Below are 19,195 nucleotides of genomic sequence, written 5' to 3' on the forward strand. Positions count from 1 at the left end.
CTAGCCCTTTGAATTCTCTCCTCACCCCATTACCCTCTTGGATTTCCCCATAGTATCTACAATATTTGAAATGAACTTGCTTTTATGTTTGTTTACTTATATACTTTCTAGCTCTGCTATTATAGATAAATTTGTGAAAGTGGGGTTCCGGTGTAGTTGGTTCATGACTGTATCCCCAGAGCATGGTACGTGCTCAGTAAATATCTGTGAAGAGAATGAGAAAATCATAGCTGTGATGAAAGGATTATGACTGTAAAGACTATGGCTGCAAAGCAGGATGTTAGTGGGTGTCATGTCCATAAAGGCCCCAAATGTGCTTACAGGGCTTTGCCTGGCCACTTGTGCTCCTATGAACCACCAAGAGAAGAATGTTCTCAAGGTGCTGCTGCCTTTCGCCACCAAAATGAGACACATAGAACCAACCCAAACCCTAGACAAACCTGGATCCCAGCCCACACAACTGGCACGCTGAGGCAGGGCTGCTCTACTTAACCCAGGGGCCCCTGAGGGAGAAACCAGTGCTTGCTGTTGTAAGTTACTGAGATGTCAGGTTTTTTGTTATGCAGCATTATCACAGCAATAGCTGCCTATTGCAAGTCTAGCCTCCCAGTGATTAAATAAAGACCCAAGTCCACTAGCCAATACAGTGTGGAGAACTCTCTGCTTTGAACAGCTCTCAGCTCTCAGCAGAGCTTAGTGAATATTGCAGCTGCCATGACCCCCATTACCAGTGCCACCTGACAATTATTGAGGACTTACTATGTGACAGGTGTGTCACACACCTTTTCTTTTTCAATCTTTGAGTAGTATCTATGCAATATGACTCAGGATCTCCATATCTGAGATAAGGACACTGAGGCTCAGAGAAGTTGACTTCCCCAAGATCACTCAGAAGGTAAGTGACAGAAAGACATAACAGGAGTCTGTCTGAGGCCAAAGGCAGTGACCCTTTCTTCCAGTTAAGTCACCACACTAGGCACTTTAATGGCAATGAGTGTCCTCCCACAGGAGACTGGAGACCCTGTGGTGTTTGCTCAACCTAGGGCAGGACTTCTCAACCTCAGCATGATTGACATTTGGGGTCAGATAATTTTTTGTTGTGAGGCTGTCCTGGAATCGCAGGATGTATAGCAACACCCTTAACTTCTAACCACTAGATGCCAGTAGCCTCTGCCCCAGGTGTGACAACCAAAAATGTCTCCAGACATTGCTAGATGTTCTTAGAGGGGTTCAACCATCCCACAGAGAACCACTGATCGAGGGCTGCCTGGGCAGGAGGAAGAGCTGACACAAAGGCATCGTCCTGCATGCTTGAGATGGATGACTGCATTCAGACTCACAGCAGCCTTCTGGGGTAGGCCTGGGTCTTTCCCTGTTTTGCAGATGAAAGAACTGAGGCTTAAAGAAGAACTTGTCTGTGGCAGAGTTCAAGCTCTTAAACATGCCATTTAAACTGCACTTTGAATCACAGATGGAGGGAAGCAGGCGCTAGAAGAGCCCTTCAAGGAAGGAGCGTCCTCGCTTTACAGCAGGGACCCCAAGAGCACAAAGGGGCCACGGTAGGGCAATGTCACCCAGCTTGGCTTGGAGCCTGGGACTTCTGGATTCCGGGAATTCCTTTGTTCTCTTTAATGTTTTTTTATCTGAGAACCAAATGGCTCTTGAGGATAAAGACCTTCCAGGGGTTCTTCCAAAGCATCTCAGTCATGACAAGTACAAATAGAAAACTCTCTTCTGCCCACCCTGCTGCTTAGGGAGGGATGCCACCTGAAAGCAGAAATGCATCCTGTAGATGCCCTGACAACTTGGGGCTGTTGCCAAAGGACTTCACACTCTCAGGGACTCGGAGCCTGCAAAATCAACAGTAGGTTCAACACAGAGAAAGTTTAGTGCTGACGGGAGCCCGAGCACGGGGCAACTATCAGGCTGTTGGCTGAGCAAGGTTGCTCTCCATGTGCCAGAGCTAATGCAGGCACCTTTGGTCACTGTGGAAAAGCCAGTCCTGCTCGTTGCCCAAATGCATTATTTTTAGCTCTGCACTACGATCCATTAGCTGGAATCGTGCCCTGGAGGTCAGATGGGCTGCACTGGAAATTCAATAGACGAACTTTCTCTAATGATATTTTAAATCTCAGAATCCCCACCCTGTCCTGGGCAGTGCCTAGCAACCCATGGCTGCAGGAGTCTTGGGGAAGGCACATGCAGGGCTGAGGACCAGGGTGGGGGCACCCAGGGAGCACAGGGTGGGGTATCGTGTGTCAGTGTCATTAGGGTGAGGGGATATACATAGGGTGCTTTCCAAATAGGAGGTACAGCCAGGTCCAGGCATTAATAATCATTATTCTCCTTGCTAAATGACTCCAGTGTCCCCTCCTTGAGGACCACCCCATCCCCAGTAGTCCCCGCCCAAGCCCCTCTCCAGCACAGTGTCCTATTCATGGCGCCCATCATCTTTGCAAGATTCTCATGCATTTTCTTATTATCTGCTTCTCTCCATCACTAGCATGCTGCTTCCTTGAGGGCAGGGACTGCTTTTGTTCTACTGATTGCTGTGTCCCTGATACCAGAATGGTACCTGGAAAATGGCCAGCACATCTGTGTTTAATAGCTTGTCATGTGACCTGTGAAAAACACGGACTGGATATTGCTAAATCTGTGACACCACACTAAGAAAGCCACTGCCAGGTAATCTGTGCCACGTCATCAACTGCAAGCAAGACACATCTTTATGTCAAAGATGTTTTAAAGCTTGGATCCCATAGATAAGATCCTCTATGATGGACACTTGGGCATTGCAAGTGCTTGTCTGTATTGCATATTTTTCTTCCTATTATTGTTCCTGGGGTTATTGTTGGGCAAGTCATGGCCCTTGGCCCTTCTCCAGGTGCTGCTCCTTCACCTCTTGAATGTGAATCAACCAAGAGGCTGACATCCAGGGTTCTCTCCCATTCAGATGTTATGACTCTTATTAACCTGCACATCGCAGACCAGACTCCTCAGCCCTTATCATTCTTTCACACTGCACACTGGCCTGGCTTCATTTTCCAAGTACTCCAAGGCAGGGATATTCATGAGGCATTGCAAGGTGAGAGAAGGAACAGGCAGAAACGCATAAGGATATGGCTCTATTTCTGTAAGACAAACCAGGACTGAAAAGCCCTTATACGTGTGTGTTGCGTTGTGTAGACACATGTGTGTGGGCATGTGTATGTGTGTGTATAGATTTGCCAATGAGACAGTTTGTGGTTAACAAAAACAGTATGTAAGATATCTTATTCTTAAAATAGTATCTCTGTATGTGGGTATATGTATGTAAGAAATGACTACCAAAATGTTTACACTGATTTTCTAAGGGCGATGGGAGTAAAGGTAGTTCTTTCTTTCTTAGAGTTTTCTGGAGCAATTAGTATTGTAGACAAATTATATACATTACTTACATAATCAGAAAAAATACCCACCAAATTATTTCAGGGTGATTAAAAAGCCTACAAAAATAAATGAAACAAAATACTTATGTGTATCATCACTTATATAGTTATCCTTGCTGGGAATGCAAATTTGAATCTAAATGAAGAAATATCAAGAAATCTCAAATGAGGAATATTTTATTTAAAAAGTAAAAAAAGGACTGTATTTCTCAAGAGTATTCTGTGTCTTAAAAGACAGGGCAATGCTAAGGACCTGCTTCAGCTTAAAGGAGACTAGAGTATGTGACAATTAAATGTGCATGTGAGCCTAGATTGGATCTTGTACTGCAGAAAAATATGCTCCACAAGACATGGTTGGCCAACTGACAAAATTGGAAAACAGAATATGGATTAGATAATGTATTGTATCAACATTAAATTAACTGAGGTTGATGACTGTGGGTATGTAAAAGAATATTCTTATTCTTAGGAAATATACACTGAAGTAGTTAGAGTTAAAAGGCCTTGATATATGTAACTTACTCTGAAGTGGTTCAGCAACAAATCAATCAATCAATCTATCTATCTATCTATCTATCTATCTATCTATCTATCTATCTATCTTCTATCTATCTAAATCTACCATCTATCTAATCTATCACTTATCTATCTAACCTATCACCTATTTATAAATCATCTATTAGTCATCTATCTTATCTATCTATCTCCCTTCCTCCATCTATCCACCCACCCATCTATTCACCTATCCACCCATCCATCCATCTATCCATCTACCTGCCTACCTGTCTATCTGTCTATCGAGAGGATGGGAAGAGAGAAAGAGAGAAAGAGAGACTGAAACTATGAAAAAGCAAATGGGTAAATATTGGTAACAGTAGAACCTCAGTAAAGGGTATATAGTATAATTTGTCCAGTCATTGCAATCTTTGAGATAAGTTTGAAATTCCAAATAAAAAGTAAAATGTTAAGCAAAATTTGAATGTATAGAGACTATATAGCCTAATGGCCAAGATCTTTTGGCCCTCTAGCTAGACTCCCTTCTCTGCCATGTGCAAGTTGTGTGACCTCAGGCAGGTGGCCTCCATTTTCTGAGCCTCAGTTTCTTCTACTGAGACAGAATTAATAATAGCGATAATGCAGATGTTGTGAGTAGTAAATGAGTTGGTATGCACAATTAAGTCTCCCATGTTTGCCTCTTCTGTTTGGCTGTGAGCCCTGAGAGGTTCACTTTCTTCATCTGTTTCTTCCTTACCAAAATCACAGAGCCTTAAATGTGGTAGTTGGTGAATAAATGTTGGCTGAATGAATGGAGGAGGAAAAGAGGAAGAAAGAAAAGAAAGAAGGAAAGAATGAAGGAAAGCAAAAGGAAAAGCTAGAAAGTAAAATCATAAAACCCAAGTCCTCCTGAACCTCGGCCTCCACGTTTGCACACTGGAGTCCCACCTACACACACTCGAGTGCTTACACGGGCCAAGCAGATCATGGAAGTGGACCAAATATAAGGCAACTGTGACAAATCAGAAGATGCTGGTGGGAGCTAAGCCATGAGGATGCAAATGCATTAGAATGATACAGTGGACTTTGGGGGTTTGGGGGGAATTTTGGGGGTGGGGGGTGGGAGGCAAGGGATGAAAGACTACAAATAAGGTGCAGTGTATACTGCTCGGGGGATGGGTGCACCAAAAATCTCACAAATCATCACTAAAGAACTTACTCATGTAACCAATTATCACCTGTACCCCAATAACTTATGGAAAAATAAAACAATAAATAAAGGGCACCCCACAGTGTTGCCAGGTGAGCACACTGTAGCTCTGCCAGATCTGCTGGATTTTCCCCATAAGCTGGAGGGGAAACCCTCAGATATGACTTGTGAGAATGCAAAATGGTACAGCCACTTTGGAAAAATTTTGGCAGTTTCTCAACCATTAAATGTAAGGTAACCATATGACCAAGCCATTCTACTCCTCTGTGTCTACTCAAGACGAATGGAAATGTATGTCCACACAAAGGCATGGATGTGAATATTCATTGTAGCATGATTCATAAATGGATGAAACATTTAAAAAGTGGAAACAACCCAACCGGGTGGATGGATGAACACAATCTGGTATATCCATACAGCGGAATATTATTCCGCAATGAAAGAAACAAACGACTGCCCCATGCTACCATGTAGATGAGTTTCAAAAACATAACGCTAAGTGGAAAAAGTGGACACAAAAAATCGTGTATTGTATGACGCCATTCATGAGAAATGTCCACAGCAGGCAAATCTATAGAGACAGAAACCAGCTTAGTGACTGCCAGGAGCCGGGGATGGGAATGGGGATTAACTGTGACAAAAATGTTCTAAAATCGGATCATGGTGATGGTTGCCAAACTTAGCATAATGTACTAAAAATCGCTGAATTGTACATTTGCAATGAGTTGCATCCAATTCTTATATTTTTAAGCAATGCTGTGCATATCACACAACATACACTTGTAAGCCTCCAGTCTTAATTCCTGATCTACCTAATCAGAGGATTACATGAGATGACCAGAGTTGACTCTGAGTTATTAAGCCCTTACTATATGCTGGCTACTAGGTCATGTTCTCTGCTGCATTTATAAAACTGATTAATCCTCATGCTGACCTTCCGAATTAGGAACTATGCGTATCCTCATTTTACTAAGAAGGAGACTGAGTACTGGAGGGAACGCTGTATGATTCACCCAAGGCTGCATAGCTTGAATGTGGCAAAGCCATGAGGCATTCTTTGGGAGGCATTCTCCATGATACACTTGCGTTTCAGCACATTGTACAAACATAGCCCAGGCTGTTTTTGTTCTGAAAGGTCTTTTGAAAGGTGTTTTATATAGTGGACAGTCTTGGAAGACAGACAGTGCCTTCTTCCGGAGCAAAGGGCAGACATGCTTGAGGTCCAGTATGATAAAGGCATTGTCTCTTTGGGGAGGTCAGGCAGGATTCCTGCCCGTCTTGTCAGGTTGGCCTGCTTTAACAGAACACCGTAAGTCCGGTGGCTTAAACGACACGCATTTATTTCTTACAGTTCCGAAGACTGGGAAGTCTGAGATCAGGAGGCCGGAATGGTTGGGTTTTGCTGAGAGCCCTTCTGGTTTGCAGACTGCTGCCTTCTTGCTATATCACCGCATAGTAGAGAGACAGCAAGCTCTGGTCTCTTTTCCTCTTCTTATAAGAGTACTACTGCCATCATGGGGCTCCACCCTCACTGAAGCCTAATTACCTCCTAAAGGCCCTACCTCTGATACCATTGCATTGGGTGTTAAGGGCTTCCACATATGAATTCAGTGTGGGACACAAACATACAGCCCATTATATCACCCATGATAAAAGATGCATGTTCTCAAAGGCCAGGATTCCTCCCCTGAAACCCAATCCACTACATGTGCCAGTGTCACTGGCCCCTCTGCGTAACCCGGCGGGAACTGAAGCCCAGGCACCTGGTGCAGAAAGATGCTGATACAGTGGCTGTCCTTTGTCTCTGACCCCGGGGTCTTGTGTCTTCTGCCAGCATCCACAAAACTGTGACAGTTTGATTTGCCAGTTTACACTAGGGTGCCATCTCAGAGCCTTCAGAATTCTCAACAGAACTCTGAACTGCCTAAATCCAAAACCTCATGGGCCTACTGCAGACTAGGCACTGATTAAATGTCAATTCCCTCTCCTTTTCTCTCCATGGCATTCTGAGCTGTACCCAACTAGCACTGCAAGCATCATTGATCCTCCAGACCCACGGCCACAAGCCAAGCCTGGTCCTACGGACTGTGCTTACGTACACTGAGCCTGCCTGCTCTGATGTCCTCACCCTGCTGACTCAAGATTTCACATTGCTTTGTCAACAGCCAGGGGTATCAACTCTGGATTCATTTCAGGAGGCAATTTTCTGTTTGGATACATTTATTTCCCTAAAGATACTGATTATAATTCCTGGAGATATTAGTAATGGACTCCATGTCAAAATTGTTTTAAGAGTAGCTAAGGATTGCTGTGTATACAGCTGCGATAAATTTTGGGTTGTTTCCTTCTTGGTTTTTGTAGGCTGAAAGATAGGTTCTTTACCTCTAGAAAAGTTATCAGTGCTGAAGGTGTCCCATCAACACGTTACATTCATCAAGGGTTCTGGCTTTTAGGGGACTTGCAAATCAGTGACAAAGGTCAATGACCAACAAGGACCTGTGCTGTCCACTGTGGGAGCCACAAGCCACACATGGCTATGAAGCACTGAAAATGGGGTTAGTTTCGATTTCAGTGTGCTGTTAGTATAAAACACACACTAGATTTCAAAGACTTAGTGTTAAAAAAAGTAAAATATTTCATTATTAATATTCATATTGATTACATGTAGACATGGTAATGTTTTAATATAATGGGTTAGACACAATGCATTACTACAATTAAATTCAACTTTTCTTAAAACTTTTTTTGAACATGGCTATTAGAAAATTAAACATTTCATATGTGGCTCAGGCTGGGCATGGTGGCTTATGCCTGTAATCCCAGCACTTTGGGAGGCCGAGGTGGGTGGATCACGAGGTCAGGAGATCGAGTTCAAGGTGAAACCACATCTCTACTAAAAATTCAAAAAATTAGCCAGGCGTGGTGGCAGGCACCTGTAGTCCCAGCTACTTGGGAGGCTGAGGCAGGAGAATGGCATGAACTCGGAAGCTGGAGCTTGCAGTGAGCTGAGATCATACCACTGCACTCCAGCCTGGGTGACAGAGTGAGACTTTGTCTCAAAAAAAAAAAAAAAAACATATGTGGCTCATATTGTGTTTTCATTGGACAGTGTGGTTTAGAACTTCATCCCCCTTTTCCTCTTCCTCCCATTGGTCTTGTGGTCTTTCTGTTAAAGCACTGTGGATTCAAGGCCACCATCAGCCCATATATCACTTTTGGGTAAATTAGGGAAAAAGCCCTTCCTTGAGATAGTACCTCCGACAGCCAGAAGAATCGTCATAGTATACAGACATTGCTGGAATGCTTACTGCCACCTACTGGAATGCTGTCATGGTTGAGTGTGGACGTCACTGTGTGATGGTGGCGTTGAACGCAGTGGACAGTCTAGTACGGTGGTCTGTTGCTTGTTCTGAGAGTGGGGTTTGGGGAGAAGTATTTTTCATGTCATTTTTCCACCTCAACAGTTTGTAAACTTCTTTTCTAGTCAGACATGGAGTTTTAAACACCAGAGAAAAGGCTGATTGCTATCTGTCAGACCCGATTTGAGGGAAACAAAAATCACTACCTGCATGCTTGTTTTGATATTTGTTTTTTCCTGGATGTGTTTCCAGGGATTACAGAAAAATACAGAGAGAGACGAAATGCTTCATTTCTGGCTTGGTAAAGCCCTCGCATTGCCTTATTCTTTAAGCAAGCATTGTGGTGTAGCATCATGACTGATGATGGGAAACACTAGGAATTGCAGTTCTTCCTCCAAAAAACTTAAGACTCTAGAGCACACATTACTTTAGGCAAGCCTTTTCTGGAAAGAGCAAAATGCTGGATATTTTAGACTTTCTAAGCCATGTGGTTTCTGTCAACTACTCAATTCTCCTGTGGTAGCCCCCAAAGCAGCTATAGGCAAAATGGAAGTGAATTTGAGTGGCTGTGTCCCAATAAAACTTTATTTACAAAATAGGCAGTGACTAGGTTTGGCCCACGGCTCATGGTTTGCCAACCCCTACTCTAGAAGAGTCCTTTTAAACAATTACCCCATGGGCCAACCCACAACACACATGTATTTTGTTTTTTATTTTTTTGTCCATCCAAAAAATTATAATTTGATGCTAACTTTGAAAAACAAGGTGGTTGTCATTGTTATTGTTGTTTTTACCAGAAATCTAGATTTTCCATTCTTTTGAAGATATAAAATACTGAAATCCCACTACCTCATGACCACAACTGGTTATAGCAATTTCCTTGCTGGGAAAGACAAAGAGCAGCATCTCGGCTGCCCTTCTAGAACAGGCAGATCCAGTTTACCACTTCACTTACTGCAGTCACCTGCTTAGCTACAGTAGGCATTCAGGGGTTGACCCATAGTCCAAAGCACCACTGATGGTTCACCAAGGGATGAGTGGGGAAAGAGAATGTGGTACATAAACACAATGGAAGACTGTTCACCCTTAAAAAAACAAAGAAATCTTATTACTTGTTAGAACATGAGTGAACCTACAGGACATCATGTTAAGTGAAGTAGGCTGGGCACAGAAAGACAAATACTGCATGATCTCACGTACATGTGGAATCTAGTGAAGTTGAACTGATAGGAGCAGAGATAGAATGGCACTTACCAGGGGCTGGGCAAGGGGACAGTTGTGCAGATATTGGTCAAAAGATACAAAATATCAGTTGGACAGGAGAAGGAATATGTTCAAGAGGTTTTTTTTGGTACAATATGTTGAATTTAGTTACTAATGATATATTCTTTTTCTTTTTATTTTTTGAGATGGAGTCGCACTCTGTCACCCGGGCTGGAGTGCAGTGGCACGATCTCGGCTCACTGCAACCTCTGCCTCCTGGGTTCAAGTGATTCTCCTGCCTCAGCCTCCCAAGTAGCTGGGACTACACAACCATGCCCAACTAATTTTTGTATTTTTAGTAGAGATAAGAGTTTCACCATGTTGGCCAAGCTGGTCTAGAACTCCTGACCTCAGGTGATCCACCCACCTCAGCCTCCTAAAGTGTAGTAATATATTCTTGAAAATTGCTAAGAGAGTAGATTAAGTTCTCATCACACAGAAAAAGATAAGGATGTGAGGTTATGCATATGTTAATTATTAGGTTGGTGCAAAAGTAATTGTGGTTCTTGCCATTAAAGTAATGGCAAGAACCACAATTACTTTTGCACTGGCCTAATAGCTTAATTTAGCCATTCCACAATGTATATGTATTTTAAAATAATATGTTGTACATTATCTATAGATGTATGCACACACACAATTTTTAATTGTGAAAGGAAGAAAGACAGGAATTAACCAAAAACCCTAACTAGGTTGGCATGATGTGAAAACAAACAGATGGCAACGGAAACGTTGAATGGATCAGCTGGAAGTGTGTCGCACATAAGCCTCTGTATAGTTGACCCTCGTATATTTCAGTATAAATGTCCCTAGCAAATGGGATGTCCAAGTGAAGTTCCCACCAGTTCCATCCAGCTGGCTGTGGAATGACTTACTTTGATAACATCCTCGTCTGTGGACTTGCATTCCACCGACTCTGAGATGTCCATCACGGCACTGTTCTCCTCCACAGAGACCACCTTGATAGGCATGGCAACTGTCTTTCCTGTGAGTATAGCAGTGTTCAGAATGTCAGTGTCCTGCCAAAAAGAACCAAACACACTGGGGTCAAGGGAGATATTCCATTCTGTTGGGAACTGGACGATTCTAGGGGGAACCTCCCGGGGTAAACACCAGGCTGACATTGTTTGAACAAGACACACTGTACCGTTTATACACCGTACCAGGACTTGGAATAAAGGGTTATTCTTTGGAACAATTGACCAAGAATGTTCAACGTTTACTTTTAGTTTATTTATGATCATCTTCCTAGTTTTCAACAACAATCAAAAAGTATTTATTCTTTTTCTTTGTTGCAGAGACCAAGTAGAAGTAATATATCAGTTAGGTTTTGGTTGTAAGCAACAGAAACTAACTCTGGGTACTTTGAGCAAGCATAGTAGGTTGAATAATGTTTTCCTCTCACTCCCTGCAAAAGATATCCATGCTCTAGTCTCCGGGATCTGTAAATATGTTACCTTATATGGTAAAAGGGACATTGCAATTGTGATTGAATTAGGATCTTAAAATGGAAGGATAATCCTGGATTATCTAGGTGGATCCAGTCATCCTAAAGTCCCTATAAGAGGGAGTCATGAAGGTCAGAGGAAGAGGAGGAGATGTGGCAGTGCAGGCAGAGGTCAGGGTGATATGGCCATGAGCCAAGAGATATGAACAGTCTCTAGAAGGAACAGATTTTCCCTTAGAGCTTCCAGAAGGAGTGCAGCCCTGCCAACATCTTAACTTTAGCCCCTTAAGACTCGCTTCAGACTTCTGTCCTCCAGAACTGTAGGATAATACATTTGTGTTCATTTGTCATCGCAGCATCAAGAAACTAACACAGATCCTTATGGGCTAGATCCTGGATTGCTCCCAGCAACAAAGGAAGAGCTGAAGAAGGCTTTGCAAAGTCCAGATCACCTTCCAGGATATGAAAAGCAGGATATAGCGGGCAGTGTCTCCCGAATAAGGTGGAATGAATGTCTTCAACCATTACTTTCTTTTTCTTTTTTTTTTTTACTTTATATATAAGGGAAATTTATTGGCTCATGTACCTGAAATGCCTATAGCATGGGATATGATTGTGTCCAGAGGGCCAAACAATATCGTATATGCTGTCAGTTTTCTTGACATCTTTTTTCCCCCTTCATCTCTCCTTCCCCCATCTTCAACCACTTCTATTCTTTTTTTTTGAGATGGGGTCTCACTATGTTGCCCAGGCTGGTCTTGAACTCCTGGCCTCAAGTGATCCTCCCACCTTGGCCTGCCAAAGTGCTGGGAACATAGGCAAGTGTCACCATGCCCAGATAATTTTAATTTTTTACTTTTCTTGTAGAGACAGGATCTTGCTATGTTGTCCAGGTTGGTCTTCAACTCCTAGCTTCAAGTGATCCTCCTGCCTCAGTCTCCCAAAGTGCTGGGATTACAGGCATGGGCTGCCATGCTTGGCACCTTCATTTTTTAAAAAATGAAGACTAAAGCAAAGCAAACTGCCTTCCTCTGTTGCTCCATGGGAGCCCATTTCATCACAGCCAATGGGGACTTTGATTTATCCTGCTCTGATGACTTCATGCAAAACTATCAGCATCACACCTCTCATGGATGTTGTGATTTGCAAGATTATGATGAAAATACCTTCTATTTGATTTTGTAGGATACTACCTCATTGCCTTTTTATAATTCTTTTCTTTATGGACAGATGAAAATGAAAAAGGGCCTTTGGCTTTGGGACATCTAATGATGCCAGTTTCTCCCAAAGTCCCTCTCCAGAAACATGGCTCTGGTGTGAAGCAGGAGATGGAAAAAGATTTTCTCCCTTCTTTCTCCAGGGAAGCAATTGACACAAAAATGACCTTTTGCATTAAACAAGAGCACAGCTGAAAGAGTTATGAGTTTTAAGTAGAGCCTTGGCCTCTCTCTGATGCTTTTGCATCAGCCAGCGGTTACATCACCCTCGGCTGTGTCGTCTCCTGGGTCCATGGGATTCCTGGAGCTGGGCTGCAATCTGGGCAGGTTGAACAACATCCATTATGGAGGCTAAGAATACTTTAGAAATTCCCCAGGTCTATTTTTGGGTTCATTACAGGTAATGTGCTCAGAGTTCAATCTTTACATTTTCTCTCTCAGAATGGTCTTTGGCTAATGGCTTTATTAAAGCAGTACATTCCCTCATGGATTGTGATTAGTTTTCTAACGGTTGTTGCAATTACACACACACACACACAAACACACACACACACACGTTCATACACTCTACCTAACACTCCCTATCCCTAAATTGCACTCCACCAAAATTAAGATGGGTTGGATATGGAGTGCAGTGGCGCGATCTCGGCTCACTGCTAACTCTGCCTCCTGGGTTCACACCATTCTCCTGCCTCAGCTTCCCGAGTAGCTGGGACTACAGGCGCCCACCCCCACGCCCAGCTAATTTTTTGTATTTTTAGTAGAGACAGGGTTTCACCGTGTTAGCCAGGATGGTCTCGATCTCCTGACCTTGTGATCCACCTGCCTCAGACATACATATTTTTCACTGACCAATATCAATTTCAGGAGCAGAGAATTAATAGTCATAGAAATAAAAAATGACAAAAGGAAACTTTGGCCTCCAGAATAAACTGGCTGGGACATGGAGGAAGTTCCCTGTGTTTAAAATCACTCTTCTGACTGGTAGTTTGGTGTCTGTGACTTGGTGGGCTGTGGAGTCTGGACTCCTGGATTCCACTCCTTGCTTTCCCATTAACTTCCTGTGCAATCCTGATCACATACCATATCTCTTGAAATCTTTGTCTCTTCATTTTGCAAATTAGTGGGGGTTGGGCTATGTCATCTATCTTTTTGACTGTTGAATCATAGACTGTCTTAGTTCATTCAGGCTGCTATAAGAAAATATCACAGACTGGGTAGCTTCTAAACAGCAGAAATTGTTTCTCACAGTTCTCAAGGCTGGGAAGTCCAAGTGCAAGATTCAGTGTCTCGTGCAGGCAGAGAGAAAAAAATGTGTGTGTGCCTGTGTTTGTGTATGAGTGCCTGTGAATGTGTGTGTGCCAGTATGTGTATGTGTGTGTGCCTGTGTGTTTATGAGTACATGTGCCTGGGTGTGTGTGTGTGTGTATGCACCTGTGTTTGTGTATATGTGAGTGCCTTTGTGCATATGGGTGCATATGCCTGTGTGTGTGTGCCTGTATTTGTGTGCCTGCGTTTGTGTATGTGTGAGTGCCTGTGTGCATATGGGTACCTGTGTCTCTGTGTGTGTGTGTGCCTGTGTTTGTGTGTGTGTGTGAGTGCCTGTGTATATGGCTACATGTGCCTGTGTGTGCCTGTATTTGTGTATGTGTGAGTGCCTGTGTTTGTGCATGTGTGCACGCCTGTGTTTGTGTATGTGTGAGTGTGTGCACATGGGTACATGTGCCTATTTATGTATGTGTGTGCCTGTGTTTGTGTATGTGTGAGTGCCTGTGTGTGAGTATGCCTGTGTTTATGTGCGAGTGCCCATGTGTGCATGCCTGTGTGTATGAGTGTCTGTGTACATATGGGTGCATGTGCCTGTGTGTGTATGTCTGTATTTGTGTATATGTGAGTGCCTGTGTGTGTGTGTGCCTGTTTATGTGTAAGTGTGTACATATGGGTACCTGTACCTGTGTGTGTGTGTGCCTATACGTGTGGGTGAGTACCTATACACGTGTGTGCCTGTGTATGTGTGAGTGCCTGTGTTTGTGTATGTGTGAGGGCTTATGTGTGTGTGTTCCTGTGTGTATATGTATGAGTGCCTGTGTGCATATGGCTGCATGTGCCTGTGTGTATGTGTGAGTGCCTGTGTTTATTGCGAGTGCCTGTGTGTGTATGATATTGACGTGGCAGGCCTGCAGAGTTCTTTGCATCTGGTTGCACCTCTCAAATACCTTTTTAGTTGAGGCAAATTCACAGCAATATGCCTAGCACACATTTACGTGTATACAATTGTTCTGTCTTCTGAAACCCACCTAGACCCCCGCTGGACCAAGAAGAACACATCGTGTGCACGGCTGGCTGGGGGTGGAGAGCACTCCCCTTTATGCTGCTGCCTGGCACTGCTGGGAAGAAGGTTCACGCTGCAGTAGCTGCCTTTCCTCGGGCCCCATCTGGTTCTGACAGGTTCAGCATCACAGAGGGCAGCCGCTTCCTGAAGGCACACAGGTGTACAATTCCTGCCAACCCCAGTAGGTATTAGAAACCGCTTATCAACACTGTCTCAAGGCCTCGGACCACGAGGAAGGCATAACTATGACTTGGAAGCATTTTGTACTATTCAATGTTTCTTCTCTCCTTTTACCCTGCTCTGAAGTCCTCCACCTGCTTCCATCATAAATCAGAGAACAGTTCTGTTTTGCTGAAAATGATCAATAAAGTAGGATTCTTGAAATCATGGTCATTTCAAATTTGAAAAAAGCCCGAGGCTTCTGAGAAAACACATTTTTGTTGTTTGATTTACCCTCATAAATGTAAATTAGTTTGGTCATTTTCTAGGTGAATTGTATTTTTAACTTTTAAATAAATAACATGGAATTACTTCTGTATATGGGTCCATGTGCCTGTGCGCATGTGTGCGCGCCTGTGTGAGTGCCTGCGTGCGTGCATGTGGGTGTGTGTGCCTGCACACGTGTGTGTGTGCCTGTGAGTGCCTGCGTGCGTGCGTGTGGGTGCGCGTGCCTGCACACGTGTGTGTGTGCCTGTGAGTGCCTGCGTGCGTGTGCATGCCTGAGCGCGTGTGTGTGCGCCTGTATGAGTGCCTACGTGTGTGCGTGTGCCTGCGCGCATGTGTGCACCTGTGTGCCTGCGTGCGGGTGTGTGCCTGAGCGCGTGTGTGTGCGCCTGTATGAGTGCCTACATGTGTGCGTGTGCCTGCGCGCATGTGTGCACCTGTGTGCCTGCGTGCGGGTGTGTGCCTGTGTGCGTGCGTGTGCCTGTGCGTGTGTGTGTGTGCCTGTGTGAGTGCCTGCATGCGTGTGTGCACGCCTGTGTGAGTTCCTGCGTGTGTGCGGGTGCGCGTGCCTGCGTGTGTGTGTGTGTGGCTGTGTGTGCGTGTGTGTGCTTGTGTGAGTGCCTGCGTGTGTGTGGGTGCATGTGCCTGTATGTGTGAGTGCCTGTGTGTGCATGATGTCGATGTGGCAGGCCTACAGAGTAGGCCCTTGCACGTATACAAACACAAGCATGCACACACAGACATATACACACGCATACATGTAGGGGCACATGTACCTATACATAGAAGTGATTTCATGAAGTCATTCCAGAAGTAAATCCATGTTCCTTAACACGGAAGTGTTAAACAGACTCAGAAGTGTGAATGGACTCAAATATGTTAGGGGAGTTCAACTGACTGGCCACGGAGTTGAGAGATTTGTCCCAGGAATGGGTATAAAATGCCCCACTTCGAATTTCCCACAAGGGTTCTCCTGCAGAGTAGAAAAGAGTGAGGAAATGTATCACATCCACACAATGGAAGACTATTCAGCCACAGAAAGGAATGCATGCACGCGACAACATGGATGGATCATGAACATGTTGTGTGAAGTGGAACAAGCCCAACACAAAGGCCCCATATTACATGGTTCTATTCATACGAAATGTCCAGGCCCGGCAAATCCACAGACAGAACGTGCATTAGTGGTGGCCAGGGGATGCGGGGATGGGGAAGGGAAGTGACTGGTAATGGGTACGGGATTTCCTTTTGTGGTGATGAAAATGTTTTGAAATTAGATAGGGATGATGGTTCATAACCTCGCAAATACTAAGAACCACTGACCTGAATATTTTAAAACAGTACATTTTATGGCATGAGAATTATATCTCTATAAAAAGAAAGGAAAGTGTGTGGGATGGGGCTGGAGCCATGGAAAGGCCACATCAGGCTCAGATCCGGCTTTCGACTCTGGGCTTCTGCATGGCCTCAGAAAAGCCAAAGATCTATCCACCCCACAGCTGACTGACCCTGGAAATGGGACTAAGAACAGACACATTCATGGCTCAGAGACCAGACGTTTGCCTAGTAAAGCAACTTTGGGGGTTTAAATTTCATGAGGGTCTGGAGAAAGGGTGAGCTTAAGCTAAAATGTCCCAGAGAGCAGAAAACAGCCTCTCTCAATTCATGTGGCCAGGAGTCAAGAAGAGGTAGTAGTTAATAAAAGGCGAAAAAAAAGCCAGGTCACATTTGAGGCGCTCTTGGCATGGGCTAGGTGTTGCTAATGTTCTCACTGCTACCCCAAAGCCATGAAGCAGGTAGTTGTGTTATCCTTAGTCTATGGATGGGGAAACTGAGGCATGGAGCTGAGTGACTTGTCTGGGGGCACAGCCCATACATGATTCGGCCACATTTGAACGTCCAGCCCAGGGCAGGAGCATATGTTCTTGACCACAACTTCTCGGCAGGTCAAGAGCAAGGACCTGAGAGAGAATTGCCTTAAATCCTCACTCTGCCCTTCTCTTGCTGTTATTTAAATGCTCCAAGCATCAGATTCTTTGACTGTGAACTCCCAGAATAATTAGGGTTGTTGTGAAGATTAAATCAGATAATGTTTATGGATTGCCTGTCAGGGTTTGGAACAAAGTCCAAGTTGACTCAAAGGGCAGCTATTAAACATAAATGTGAAGTGTCTCGTATGAGGCAATTGGTGGCTGGAGGGAGGCCAAATTCACCCACTTCAATCTTTTTCTCTGAAAATTGGGGCTGTGCACGGGGAGGAATAGAAAATAAAATAAAAACAAGTCAAACACATAGCAGACATCCGATATTTATGTTAGCACTTTTTGTATTCATTTCAGATTTTTTTCTTTTACAAAAGACAAAAAACATGGCTGATAACTTTAAAATCTCCTCTGTTATTTTTCCAGTCCTGATCCTCAATTTCTGTCCCTAGAGGCAGTCACCGTCGGGATTTGACATGTATCTTTCCAGTTTGTGATTCTTGTACTTTTACCAAATATCCATATTCATGTAGAGAAAATATGGTATTGTCTTTTGCTTTTATGTTTTATACAAAAGCACGTTTTACAGTTTATATAAATATATCATATTGTGCTTTCATCAACTTCTGTTTTGTTTTTCAAAACACTCAACATTATGTTTTTATGATCTGTCCCTGTTTGTGTAGCTGGAGCATTTATTCCTATTTAGATCCATATTTACATACTGATTGAATTCATTTGTCTCAAAACTGACTAAATTCCATCGTGTGCCTTTTCTGTATTTTACTTCTCCATTCTCTTACCCCTGGAAACTTACAGTGTTTCAAATTCTTTGCCTTTGCAAATACCTGAATCTTTCCATGTGCGTATGTATCCAGGTTTTTTAGCACCTTCTCATCCTAGAAGTGAAATTGATGGTTGAGAGTCTACACATTTTCTCTTTGATCCTGCTAGTTGGTGGTTGTCGTCACACACTCTGAGCAGCAGCATGTGAGGCCGTCCTTCCCTGAGACCCTGGCAAACCCCCGTTATTGGCCAGATGATGGTTCCAGTTGGTCAGTTAACTGGAACCTGTTGCTGTGATGGGATTTTGTAGATGTGACTAATGCTCATAACCAGCTGACTTTATTTATAAAGGAAGTTTTCCTGCATATTCTGGGTGGGCCTGATCCAACTGGTTGAAAGTCATTTAGAAGCAGAGCCGAGGCTTCCCTGAACAGGAAGAAATCTGGCCTGTGGACAGCACTTCAGTTTGTGCCCCAAAGATCCAGGCTGCCCTTCATGACAGTTTGTCCATGACACATAGCTATATCTGTCTGTCTATCTAGTCTATCAATCTTCTGTCTATCTCCTTATGTGTCCATCATCTCTCCAATCTATTTTCTATCATCTAATCTGTTATCTAATCTATCATCTATCATCTATCTTATCTCTCACTATCTATCTATCTATCTATCTATCTATCTATCTATCTATCTATCTATCTATCTATCTATCCATCCATCCATCCACTCATCTATCTACTTATCTCCTCATCTTGTTTCTCTGGTGAAACCTGCTCTCTTACCAGCCTCTTTATTTTAGGTAATTCGGTGGGTAGGGTACCATTCACTTCCCTATTACTGTAATAACTGTGCCTGGCTCATGGTGGCCATGGAGGTTCAGGGCTTGTGGACTGCAGAGACCTGAGGGCTCTAAGGCCTGGCTTTGGGCCAGTCCATGATTCCAAGGTCATGGGCACATGGGCAAATGGGGCTTGGCAAGCTGCTTTCTTCCTTGAGGAAGCTGATCCCCGTCTTTGGACTATATGCTGGGAAAGTGACTGCAAAAAGTGTCTAGGAACCACAAACAACAAGTGGGAGTCCCATAGAGAAAGCAGGAATTAGTCTGCCTTATACTTTGCTGTGAAAAATTGGCCCTTCTAAGTAGATCTAAGTGAATTGAAGGGGCTTTTCTAACCATGCAGATTAAACCAGGTGGCCACACATCTCAAAGGAGACCCTGCAGGAACTCCCATT

General features: G+C 43.8%; 1 protein-coding gene across 2 annotated transcripts in view; it reads right to left on the minus strand.

Moving 5' to 3' along the window:
• The window catches only part of LOC105493325 (transmembrane protein 132C), a 434,894-nt gene that overhangs the window by 28,300 nt on the left and 387,399 nt on the right, over positions 1–19,195 (minus strand). For both annotated transcript variants that reach the window (XM_011760893.3, XM_071070804.1), the window contains one exon: positions 10,631–10,774. In XM_011760893.3, coding sequence (XP_011759195.2) covers positions 10,631–10,774 — 144 coding nt within the window. The remainder of the gene's footprint in view (positions 1–10,630; positions 10,775–19,195) is intronic.

Source organism: Macaca nemestrina, chromosome 10 (genome assembly GCF_043159975.1).
Source record: "Macaca nemestrina isolate mMacNem1 chromosome 10, mMacNem.hap1, whole genome shotgun sequence".
NCBI classification, from domain to species: domain Eukaryota; kingdom Metazoa; phylum Chordata; class Mammalia; order Primates; family Cercopithecidae; genus Macaca; species Macaca nemestrina.